The sequence below is a fragment of the Phaethon aethereus genome (assembly GCF_964289735.1).
Source record: "Phaethon aethereus genome assembly, chromosome: 5".
Classification (NCBI taxonomy): Eukaryota; Metazoa; Chordata; class Aves; order Phaethontiformes; family Phaethontidae; genus Phaethon; species Phaethon aethereus.
Window position 1 is genome coordinate 10,328,932 of NC_138579.1, and position 13,144 is coordinate 10,342,075.

Consider the following 13,144-nt stretch of genomic DNA (forward strand, 5'->3'; position numbering starts at 1 on the left):
CTGAGGTTTTCCCCTGTAGAAACTCTAGTGAGTCCTTTTAGTCAAATGAAATGGATAATTCTTTGTCTGTTAGAGTAGAAGTATTTTAATACACAATAGCTTTTTATTGATGTAAAAACCATCAAGTATTGATTTCAGCTCAACCTTAGCTTCCTGCATTTTTCACACTTTGAGTTGGAGAATATAAGCTCCATATCTGATTGAAAATGCTGTCAGCAGAGTGATCATCTTTCTTGGGATAAAAAGTCTGGCATGTCTGGTTTGCAAAAAAAACACCCCAACCCTTTTGAATGTTGATTTGTGAATATCAAGGTAATAGTTCATGAAAAGATAATGCTGAACCAATATTGCAGGTCTTGTTTCCCCCCTCCCCAGAAAGGAGGTCGCTGGGATAGTATGGGGAGTGTTTTGTTTAGTGTAAACAGTGGAATAATGCTTTGAAGTTGCTTTTGTCAACACCAATCCTGAGAAAAACACACTGAAGCAGCATCACCATTACCAGGATAAACAGGCTTAATTTGCATCTTACCAAACTGCTTGGCATATCTATTTAGTTAAGTCCTACAAAATGGTTGTTCCATAAAGCTTTCCTCTTCTGAAGAAGTGTGCTGATGCTCCTCTTCTGACTCATAGCCTTCAACGTTATCTTTTTTTTTATTTGATGAGCACAAATGTTGTCTTGTGTCATTCTTTCTTGGAGATAAACCTAGACACCAAAGTCAGTAGAAACAAGTGTATTTTCAGTACTGTATCTTCACCCCCATTCTCTTCCCCTCCAATCTGTGTCATGGTCACTTTTAAAACATACTCTAAATATTTTGTTAGTACTAGTTGAACAACAGGTACTACTTTACAAAGCTTTTCTTGTATATAAGAACAGACTGGAATGTGTACGTCCTGCTGTTTTGAGGTGCTGGTTGTATCAGTCTACAACAAGAGGTCTGTGCAAGTTAGAAGAGAAACAGGTGTGGTGGTGTTTGTGTATTATGCATAAGAGACTCATGAATTTGGGACATTCTTAGGACACTTGTTAGAAAACTACAGAGTTTTCTGTTAAATTTTTGCAGGAACTTGAACACACATCAATAGCCTCTGTGGAGGACTTGTTACCTTAAATAGCTTTTAAGCTAGCCTGTTTTTATTAGAGTCAGCATACTACTGGATGATGTGAAGGGTTTACAAATTTACAGTATGGATAGACCTTAGATTCTGGACGAGTTAAATTAATGCAAGTTCTGTAATTATTTTCTGGAAGCACAATGTAAGCAAGATATGTGGTATATGTATCTGTGCTACAGAAGAGTTGCTAGCAGAAGGCTTGCTGGGTAGCCTGTGTCAGACTTTCTGTTGAAGAGCAGACAGGACTAATGCAAGCCAACAGTGGAGCTTTTAAACTGAGTATGTCCATGATGTAAGCTAAAAGTATTCTTCAGAATTTATATCCATTAATGTTATTCAGCCTATAGCTCTTACTCTGGTTGTTGGGCAGGGTTACAGTATGGGTGAGTGTATGGATATTAAAATTTCCACTAATACATGTTTTCAATAGTCAAACGTGTTTCTGATAGCTGGACAGTAACTGGAGAGCTCTCAGTGCAGCATACCATGAACATGTTCGGTAATGTGGATGTTTCTTTGTAAGCTTTGAGCTGTTGTTTTAAAGTGAAGTGCAAAATTCAAAAGAATTTAAGCAGCTCTAGTGCAAGACTTGATACTTGTGGTGGGGGGAGAGGGAGAAGGTTGTTTTTTTGAACCAGTAGATTAAGGATCCGCTTCCTGGTTTTAGATGTAGTAATTGTAATATGATGATCCATCATGCTACCACGGAGAGGAACTCCTCTTTAAAGTTATTGACTAGCTGTAGGTGAGGAAGAGATGACAAATTGGGTTGGTAATCTTCTCTGTCTTCTCTAGAGGTAGAATAGCCACAAAAATCAGTTTCTCTTCTGGTTACAGTCTTACTATCTCTGTTAGGGGTTTTTGAAGGGTGGCTGTGTAACTGTCAGTAGAAAGCAGGAAGTTGCACAACTGAGAACTGTCTCAGCTGAAAATGATTTTCCAGTAAATGTGTGTTTGTCTATCAGTACCATTTACTGCCATTTGAATAACATCTCTGATCTACAAACCTTGCTAAAATGTTACATTCCATATGCTTGCCCAGGTGTGAATAGCCAAGTGCTTGCCTGTTAGCCCAGAAGTAGACATGAGGAAACTGAGGCTATGTAATGGCAGCAAGTGAAATGATTTAATAATGTGGGTCTTGTCTTTGTTGTGTATGCTTCTTATAGATGGGCTTATAGTTCTTAATGGCCACCAGTGGGAGGAGGGTAAAAGCAAATGCTTGAAACCACGCCTGTGCAACCTGGGGCTTGCAGAGCCACATCCTTGCCTGCCACGAGCCTGCCACCGGGAGGCAGCACAAGGTGTGTGGGCTGCAGAGCTCAGATATTTGGCCAGAAACTTGGTCGTTCTGCATCTTGGAAGAAGAACTGTGCACCAGTCATAGTTGCTTGTAATGTACTGTTAAGTTTCTATAAAGTAGTAGATTAATATTTTCAACTCCAGAGCCTTACGCCAGCTTAGATGGTGAAATTTGCCACCAGAGCTATGGGACTCCTTATTTTAAGCATCTTAAAGTTGGTAGAATGCCTTCTTATGCCCATTCACGGCTTCCAGCATGTGCATGCTGGAACAGTGCATTGCATGGAGCTCTCCTTATCCACAAAAATTCCCTAGTATCCTAGGCAAAGATACAAATCTTCTTTCAAGTGGAATGACGGGAAGGCATAGTTGACTGATCTGTTTCCTAAGACAGCAAGGCCAACTTTTTTTTTTTCCTGCCTTAGCCTGTGTGGGCAGTCAGATGCAACAGCCGATTTGCAGTAGGGAAGACCAGCACTTACATAAGATGAGTAAGTGGACATCTGGAAGCACTTGAGCACTATTTTGTACTTCTAATACAAATCAATGGAACACAGGAAAACCGAGAGATATGTAAGGAGATCAGTTGTTAAAAGCAGGGGAGGTAAATAACAGAGCTTTGGATCATGTACTGATTTGCAGAATGGTGCTTAGGTTAACGCTTTTAATTTTGACCCAAAATAAGGAGACTTGCAACTGTCGGAAGATAACGTTAGGGCAATACTATATAGTACTTATTTTCTGACACTATTCACTTTACATTTATTTTTCAGGAGAATGGTGGCAGGTAGTGTTTTCAGAATACAGTAGGATTGTATCCTGCTTCCCTAAATGCTGAGATTGGGGGACAGGGAGAGTAGGACGTTGGAGGGTAATGCTACTGGAATGTTCCACTAATATTTGTTTTAAAAAAAATTGTGGAGTTGTGCTATATTGTCATACCTCAGAAGCAGAGGCCTTTAATTTCTCAGCTGGTCTCCATCAGTTGTTCTTTCCCAAAGGCAGTTCAGGCCCCAGTATGTCTCTGTCCATTGTAGTCACTGCTGAGCTTCCTTTTTCCCCTCTTTCCTTGGGTGTAATCTAATTACTTACCACTAAACCTTTATCTGTTTCAATGATGGAAAATCTTCCTTGGTATATGTTGGAAGGCTGAAGCTACAGAAGAAACATTTTTCAAAGGCATAGCTTGTGGGTTTATATGTTAATGTAACTAAGCAATAGAAAAATGCATGCTCAGTTAAGTGCATTTATGAATTGGCTGATCCCTTGCTGTAATCATGAAGGACCTCGGGCAGAGCCCTTCTCCTTAGGGTGCTGCACTGATCTTTCTCCTTGCTGCTGCTGTTCTAAAATAGGGAGACTTCAGTGTTATGATTGACCCTTCTTGGTGGGGAAGTGAGTGGCGTATGAAGCACTTACAAGCTCTCTCAAAGTAAAAATGTACATCTCTTGATATAACAGTAAAATAATCCTAAGCACCCTATGAAAGATAGCTGAATTTTTACTTAATTTTCTTCCTAAGATGGTGCTTGAAATTCTTGGCTGAATGTCCCCAGGTCCATGTGAATTCATAGGTCATTAGCCTGTGAATTCTGTGCACACTAAGGCTTGGCTGTGCTGTATTTAACAACCTTTGGGTTTTGGTGTGGCTTACCTCTAAGCACAAAGATGTATACATGAGGGTTTTAGGATAGTGGTGCAATAACACCTTCTGTTCTTGGAGGTTTTTTTCCTTGGTTTTAAATGTATGTGGGAATCTCAGTGTGAACTTGGACAAGTTGGAAACTATCAAAGCTGAAGCAGTTTGAGATCTACTCTTGTTAAACTCAAAACAGTTAACCTGACATGTATGCAGAAGGTAACTTTTTCCTAATAAGTTTAGTATTTGAATATCGACATCTGTCCTACATACTTGCTCATAAAACCGAGAAAAATGCCTGAAGCCTTGTTTTAGTGAAGCAAAGCCTTCATGTTTTTTCAAAACATTTTAAAACTGTTCAAAATCATGTTTTTCCTCTTTCCTCAGGGGAAGTATACTACCAAGTGTGCTTCCTTTAACAATTTATGTTTCTGCCTTGTCTTTTGCAGGTCCCTTTTGCACGCTACCCCTTTCATGAGAGAGACGTCTAAATTCTTGATAGATGCAGGGTGGATTTTTGTGTGTTTCTTTAGATAATGTTTTTCTAGAAAAGAGCAAACATACCTGTTGTATACATTGATCTTCCCTGTGCCTCCTAAAGGAGGGCTCTGATTTTATTCTTTTTTTTTTTTGATCTTCAGTTGCTTAAGTCTTAAATATCTTCGCTGTTTCCCAACATTCAGAACCACTCACTTCATTCAAACCATTTAGGACTACTTCTGAAAAGGATTTCTGTGGCTAAGCAAAGCTGAGAATTAGATGCAGTGGGAGGAGAAGAATAGTAATTCAGCCCTTCGTGTGTGGGGGGGGAATGTTTTTGTTTTGCTGTTAGCATGCTTTGCCCCACAATTTTTAATGCTGTTATATTTCATGCTTTTGAGAAGATGCCTTCAAGGACTTTCACATGACAGCAGAGTGAAAGTGAAATTTTCAACTGGTTTCAGCTGGCTTTCTTGTAGCAGCAGTATCTGCTTATTCTAAATCACTGTGTGTCTGGTGTGTAACAGTAGTTTTTTATTACTATCTGACTGGTGTCTTGTTTCTTTTCAGAGATCGTTCACGTTAATAATAGAAGCATGGGATTGGGATAATGATACAAAGGCTGGTGAGTACTTACATAAAAGCTCCAGTTTTCACTTTGCACTGTATGTACACAGATTGAGGAGGAGTAAAATGGTATGCTGCTGCAATTAGCCATCCCTCCAAATCAGTCTGAATGTAAGTCTGCTATCGAAGTAAAGGGCATGTAGAAATCCAAGCAGTGAATATTGGGTTAGGAACTGTGAAAAATTATTACTGATGGGAAAAAGAATGGACAATAGTAAGTAAAGGTGGTAATACATGACTATTAATAATTAGCTTTAAAAAATGATTAAAAATCATGGTAGGCCCTTTTTTTCTTAAAAGGAAAATTGTCTGGGCTGTGGAGTTGCACTTAAAATTCTCCTCAGTTTACCCGTAACCACATTGTACAATACTTGCCATGATCAGGTAAACTAATAAGTATTCTTGCTCCCCATAAAGAAACAAAGCTTGATGTTTTTGATGAGAGCATTCTAAATCATGGTATGATTCCTCCTCTGTCTGTTTCTCCTCAAGTACTGAAAAGTTACCTTGCATTTCTGGTCTGTAAATGCTAATGCTCAGCATCAGAACAGGGCTATTGATCTGAAGGAAAAGCAAGATTATTATATAAGTACTTCAAAATCATATGAAGGTACTCATTGCCATGTTGTTGCTAAAGTAGGACTCCAACTTGAACCAGCTCTTTGTTAATGGTTTACAAACCTGTCTTAAAATAAACAATGCTTTTGGCCACAAGTGTTAAGTGAACTTCAGACTTTCACCGTGGTTAATGATGGACTATTTAGTGTTGTCTGGGATCAATATAGAGGAAGATAAGTATTTGGACATTATGATAGCAAAGGTTTATTTCCCAAATGATCATCAGTTTCTAATTACAGGTTCTAGTCTTTGCTGCTTCACTGACAATCCTTATCAAGATATATTGAGCATAAAAAAAATTGGCAAAACTCAATTGATGTTAAGGCTATGTTAGAGTTTCAAGGTCCTCTTCCTTGAAAATTTGGATCAGTCTCACTTGCATTCTCATGACAGAGTTTCCCAACTTAAAGATTTTCCTAACTTAAAGACTTTCTTAACATACTCTGTCTCCAATGATAGACAAAGTAATGATGAGTTTGTAATTTGTTCCTTAGCCCTCCTTCTGTTTAGAATTAAGCTTCTTTTGTCTTGTTTAACAGAGCTCTTTCAACCGTTTCCAATAGGTATGTTTTCTTTAGATCTCTGGTAAATCTTATTGCTGCAACCCTTCAGTTGGTCCACAGCCTCCTTGAATGGCACTTCCCAAAGCTGGATGTGGTATTCAAAATGAATTCTTGTGCGCTGAGCAGAGTAAGCCTGAATCTTGAATAAGTTTAGATAGCCTACACAGCAACAGATTGGAGGTGTCATCTTGAATGCTTTGTTCAAAAAGTGCTACGTGAAGTTAATTCCTTTATATAATTTCCAGCTTGGGAATAATTTACCTAGGGGCAGCTAGTACAGTGGATACTGGAATATTCATGCCCTACTTCTAGGTTGCAGATCAACTCATGAGATGGTGTAGATGGGCGTGGACATGAAAAGCCTATCCTGCAAAACAGATCTGTATGCTTTTAAGTGCTAATTTTATTTTTTAATAAGCTACTTCATAAGTAATGTTCATATAACTTGCTGTGCTTATGTCTTAGCTTCAAAATAGCTTCACAGCTTTAAAATCCATGTTTTTTTAAAAGACGCTTGATAAGGGAACAATCACTCTAGACTTGTGTTAGGTCTTTCTTACGGCTTTTTAAACATGCTCTAAAAATCTTTATACTTTCATTGATGTTGTCTTCCCCCCCCCCCGCCCCGAACTTCAGGACAACAGGATATACAGTGTCTTTTGGAGGCCCTGTGGGCCATCTCCTTAATTTAACATTTTCCATGGACTACGGGAGTCTAAGTGTCAGATTAGTTTAGCTCTCATAAGAAACTGCTAATGGAAGGTTAAGGTAGCTTTAATACAGGCTGCTAGAGAGGTGCTGTTGTGTTGTGTTTGAAACTTAGAAGGCTTGTCATGTGAATTTAGGAAGGCTTTCTTGGCTTATAATGTGGCATGCTTGTTTTGGTTAAATGTTTCTGTAGTCTGTTTGCTGATTCCATGATAGTGACCTGTTGCTTTGCCATGCTGCAATTTAGATTTGCATATTGGATTTCTAGGAAGAATTACTTAGTGCTGAAAATTTTTTTTTTTTCCTTTTTTGAGTGGTCTTGACAGAGAGTCCTACAGTAGGTTTTGTGTTGTGAATGTGTCAAGATACAAAGACGCTTCCTTTGTATTTCTGTAAGGACTGCTGAACTGCTAAACAGGGACAGATCAGTAAAAAAATCTTATGTAAGAGCATAGGAAAGGGAATATGGCAAGTCCTCCAGAGAAAAGACTGCATCCTGGAGGGGTAAAGAGAATATCTGTGAAAAGCTGAACTCCCAATCATATCCTAAACATGGATCTGATCTCTGGATCAGGTTACACGTGTCTTCTGTTGCTACTGTAAGAAAGATTAATCGAAGTAATTGCCAGAATCTGTTTATAAGCTGATTAATTAGTTCCAAAGTCAAGTTTTGCTTTCCTTTAATGGGGATGAGTAAGGCTGAAAGTTTAATGTAAGGTCCTGTGTTCCTGCTTGGACTTTCCAGTGGGTGTTTATTAAAAACAAAAACAAACTGAAACAAACTGCAATGAGTGGTTTTCAGTGAACAACTTGAATGTTTTAGAACAGTTGTCATTCTTCCCTCCCTCTGTTGTCCTAGCATCCTGTATTCTTTCTTGCACCCATTGAAAGCGAGGATGCTTAGAGCAGATCTGTGAAGTACCATCTCAAGAACAAGTCTTCCAGGGCAAATGTTTCCCCAGTACTTACCTCAAACTACAAACTCTAAGAGGGACTTTCAAACCATGATTCCTGAACTACTCCTGCAATTTTTTTCCTCCTCTGTGCAGCAGGGCTAACTCGGAGGGAAGCTTGTGGCAGTATAGTGTTACTACTTGTTTGCTTTGTGAGGGTGCAGGGAGGGGAGAGGAAACTTCCTTAGATACAAAGTGACTGTAAAGGGCCTGTTCTCTATCGGCTGTCACAGCAGTTTGTGCTGCTTTCCAGGTAAGTCATTAGACTTGGCACACATACAGAGCCAAGTATAGCAGAAGTCTTGGCAACACCTAACCCAGCGCTGCCATTATGAAGCAAGCTGGCATCTTCACATGTGAAGTAACTTTCCATTTCACTACATGCCTACTGTGGGGATGCAGTGGTTGCCTTCCTCTTTCATGTTAATCTGTGGGAGTCTAATCTGTCCTTAATGGCTTTTTGAAATGGTTGCTTGAAAAAGGCTGAAGACTATGTACTACCTGAGAAGGGTACCTCCTGTTCCTTTGGGCATGAAGTTCTTACGCTACCATGCCTATGTTTTCTTGCAAACAGCTACCAGCATCACCTTTTGCATTGCCCTGTAAGTGGCTTGTTGGGAATGTCTGACCTGTGCTAAAAGATAGCGTTTTGATGAGCAGTGTTCTTATTTACGTGTAATGATTGTGGCTTCTCATCGCACAGTTGCAGTTAAATATTCTTAAGATAAGGATTTCTCTTCCAAAAATCAGATGCTTAATTAAAGAACAACTTTTTAGCCATCATCTCCTTTTATGTGAACATCTGTGCCACTATCTGCTTTTCTAGAGAGACTTGTAGAAAAGTGCTTAGTAATCAAGAAGCCCTGTTGCTTCTGAGGTGTGTATGGGAGGAGGTTAAAGTAGTGTATTCTGCTTTTTTGAGCAATAACCAGAAAAAATTCAGTTATGCAGCTCACTGCTTTGGCTGGGGGCTAAAAGTAATGTGCGTGAGTTCCTAATGTGAATTTTAATGGTAAACCAGATGCGGGGAGCAAATTGTCGTGTCAAAACAGTTAAAGGTGAGAGACTGAGTATCTTCAGAAACTCTTTGGCATTGTGGGGGAAGAAGGAGGAACGTTGACAAACATGTTTCTCCCAGCAATTACAGATCTCTTTGGAAGATGCATCTTCTTTTTGGGATCAGTTTTAAATTTGAAGTAAAGTAGAATTGTTGTGGTTTAACCCCAGTTGGCAACTAAGCACTACACAGCTACTCGCTACCCCCAGTGGGGTAGGGGAGAGAATTAGAAGGGTAAAAGTGAGAAAACGCGTGGGCTGAGATAAAGACAGTTTTAATGGGGAAATCAAAAGCTGCGCACACAAGCAAAGTAAAACAAGGAATTCATTCACTACTTCCCATGGGCAGGCAGGGGTTCAGCCATCTCCAGGAAAGCAGGGCTCCATCATGTGTAACGGTTACCTGGGAAGACAAATGCCATCACACCGAATGCTCCCCCCTTTCTCCTTCCCCCAGCTTTCTATGCTGAGCATGACGTCATATGGTATGGAATATCCTTTTGGCCAGCTGTCCCAGCTCTGTCCCCTCCCACTCCCGGGTGGGGTGAGAAGCAGAAAAGGCCTTGACTCTGTGTGAGTACTGCTCAGCAGTCATGAAAACATCCCTGTGTTATCAACACTGTTTCCAGCACAAATCCTAAACATAGCCCCATACTAGCTACTATGAAGAACATTAACTCTATCCCAGCCACACCCAGCACAAGAATTCTCATGTTTTAGTACTTAAGAATTTAGTATTAAAAATTAAATGACTAGGAGCTGATTTCCTGATACCTTTTGTGGTTCAGGGCAAATTATCTGGTTTGCTTATTTAGGCTGTTAAGCCCTACTTTTACTGATACAAGCTAGAGGAAAAGCTCTTAAGACTCAGAACACATTCTTTTTCAGAGGAGTTTATGAAGATAAAGTTTGTTTAAAAAAAAAAAAAGGCACTATTGGGTTATTTCCCCTGTTCTTGACCCCAGATATTAAGAGGACTGTTCTGCATAGGTATATTTGCAATAGCTGTAATGCTTCTTCCAGTTGTTTAACTGTGTCTGAATCTGCATTAGCCTGAAGATGCTTGATAAGATTTTGATTATATAAGCTACTCCTTTAATCTCAGGACCTGTTCTTCATCTGATGCACTTTGAGGAAACACTTTTATAGCAGTGGCTGTTGCAGCAGTTTTTAATGAGCCTGTGTTGCTTATTGCTGGAAAATAGCTCTATAATGCGTGTTTGCTATTTGTTCAAATTCCTTGACTGTCCAATGATTCAGCATTTTCCCTTTAGTTTTTCATTAAGGTTTTCAGCTCAATAGTCAGTAGAGAAGAATAAGATTATGAAAGGATGTTTAATCTAATTATGAAGCTTTTAATAATGACTGTTGGTATGATGCATACCCTGTTCAGTCAAAAATAAAAAGCAGGCATCGTTTTCTAGGTTGCAGGTTTCTTGTCTACTCTTACACTGACCATGTGCTGCTGGATGACAGAGGAGTTAACGTATAGGAATTTGAGAGTTAAATAACAGGGATGGACTTCAGTGTGTCTTGTCTAGCCATAAAATGTTTCATGCAGACTACTCCAAGCAAGCATGGCAATACTACTTTTAATATTGGAGGTACTTTGAGTTCTTAATAATTGAAGAACCTTTCAATGCTTAATTAAAACAGGCGGGTTTTTTTAGTTCAATATTCCTTAATTTTAAGAGGAAGTATTTTTATGGTAGAAGCAAGCTTGAAAAAAGATGTTAAGATAACAAAATGCATTGCAGAGCCCACTACTTCATAGCTTTCCTTTTCCTTTAATGTTGGAGTGACTGAAAATTGTTGCTTGAGTCCTTTTATATGCTGAGAGCGAAGTGCAGCTTTTGGCAACAGATGCACAGGGTACCTCTATGCTGTCAGTAACTTCCTAGGTGAGAAGCAGTCACTCCTTTGGTTTTATTTTCTAAACTGATTAGGTTAATGTGTTCTAGAAAGTAAGTAGTTAAAACACTTTTTGTGAAAATGATAGTTTAGTATTCCTTTCTACCACCTTGGTGTGTTTTGTATTATTAATAATCTGAAGTTCAGACTTTATCTCACTACCGTTACAGCTTCTTGCTGTGTGCAAGTTTTTGGTTCTTCATTTCTTTTAACATGCATTTTAAAGAATCTTTATTACTTAAACAAAATGTACCTGGAAGCTCTGAGCTGGTAGTATTATAGCTGTTTCATAAATGGCTATAAAACTTGAGTATACAAGTGGAGATTCTGTACCTTTTTCTTGTCTTTAAATCGTGCTTGAAGTTCTAGCTGCAGCTTGCAGAGTCACTTAGAAAAACTCTTGCAGTAGGATGTTACCAAATTTGAACAGTGAAAACATTTGAAAGCTCTTATTACTGGGATTACTGTGTAATTACTTACCTTTACTGTGCTTTGCTTATTCTTAACATTTACTGAAGCAATTGTATAATTTCATTGTACTGACTGTAATTGTGTCTCATCTCCTAGTACTGAAGCATCTAAACCAAGAATAAAATGGATAAATACAAAATGGTTGTTTATAAAAATGAAAATACTTTGGTATTTCCATAATCTTGTATCCTAGAATCCTCTTGTCCCATGTTACAGCTGATATTTTGTGCACACTTGGTCTCCGTTAATGGAGCGTGGTAGTAGCAGTGCTGCTGCTTTCTGTGAGGGCAAGGGAGGATGCTTATAGACTGTATTACAACAGTGTTCATAGCTATCGCTAGTTCCACTGGGGGTAAGGATAAGCAGGATACAGAATTGAGAATGGTCCCTTAACAATCCTGGGATCACTTGCACGTTTCTTCTCAAAATGTCAAATGCTAGCTGCACAAAGTGTTCTATGAAATGCTTGTTAAAGATGTTTTGTCTTTACTGTAGAGAGAATGATAAAATGGAAAAAAGCTAGTTAATGTACATAATGCAAGCCTACCAGAGCATTTACTATTGCTTAGTAATTTTGCAGCAAATTGAGTATGTGTTTTGCTTTATTTTTAAAATTAAACTCACCAGTGAACTTCAATACTTCAGCTACTAGGTCATGCAGATTTTGCAATTTTGTAAGAATAAAAAGGAGGCAAAAAGAACTTCAGATCAAGATAAAGCTGCTGGTTGTCAGCATGTGGGTGTGGTATGTTTGGCTGCCTTGAAAAATAAGCTATTTCCTATGGATTATGTTCCAGGGTTTTTTAATATTTCCTTTGGGACACTTTTTTAAATTGGCCTTCCTGTAATGAACTTTGCAAGGCAAAGAAAAATTCAGTTATAGCGTAGATGCTTTATCATCTTAACATTTTCTTTACTAGGTTTTTCTCTTAACCAGTTGAATACTTTCGATTTGAATTTATATGCTCTTGTGTGCTATCAAACTTATCACCTGTTGAATTTACCTTTTTTTAAAAGGTGAAGATTTGTTAATAGAACGAGTGGCACATGCTGGCATGATCAACCCGGAAGATCGATGGAAGACACTACAATTTAATGGTCCTGTTGCCCATTTTGAAGTACAAATAAGAGTGAAGTGTGATGAAAATTACTACAGTGCTCTGTGCAATAAATTTTGTGGCCCTCGAGATGATTTTGTTGGTCACTACACATGTGATCAAAACGGAAACAAAGCCTGCATGGAAGGTTGGATGGGAGAAGAATGTAAACAAGGTAGTATTGTTTGCTTCATTTTAGATTAGCTCTAAGGTATATATAACAGGTATAAACTGCAGTATGTATTTCTGTAGTGTTGGTCCTGTAGCTTATTAATTACAACACATACAGACTTTGTCCTTTGAATACAAATCTTTGAAAAAACATCCTCTGTGAAGAGTGGAGGCCAGGGCACGGCATGGTGTTGCTTGCGATGTGTGCTATGGGGGCTACACCACAAATTTAGGATTCAAAATAGTGAAACATCTTTTTACTAACTGATTGTATTCAGTGGTGGTGTTACTTCAAAGCAAAATGATGTATTACATATGTTAATGTAAGATTTTTTTTGAACAGTGATGATATTGGTAATACTGTAGATTTTAATCCTGTAAAAATGCCCTCGTAACACTATTTTTGCAAATGAAAAAGTTCGAAGTGTA

The 13,144-nt window shown here is 38.6% G+C and overlaps 1 protein-coding gene across 2 annotated transcripts in view; it reads left to right on the forward strand.

The window, feature by feature from the left end:
* Positions 1-13,144, forward strand: part of JAG2 (jagged canonical Notch ligand 2) — a gene marked incomplete at both ends in the record, with an annotated part of 71,714 nt that overhangs the window by 21,495 nt on the left and 37,075 nt on the right. For both annotated transcript variants that reach the window (XM_082000726.1, XM_082000727.1), the window contains 2 exons: positions 5,111-5,165; positions 12,465-12,719. In XM_082000726.1, the coding sequence (XP_081856852.1) occupies positions 5,111-5,165; positions 12,465-12,719 (310 nt within the window). The remainder of the gene's footprint in view (positions 1-5,110; positions 5,166-12,464; positions 12,720-13,144) is intronic.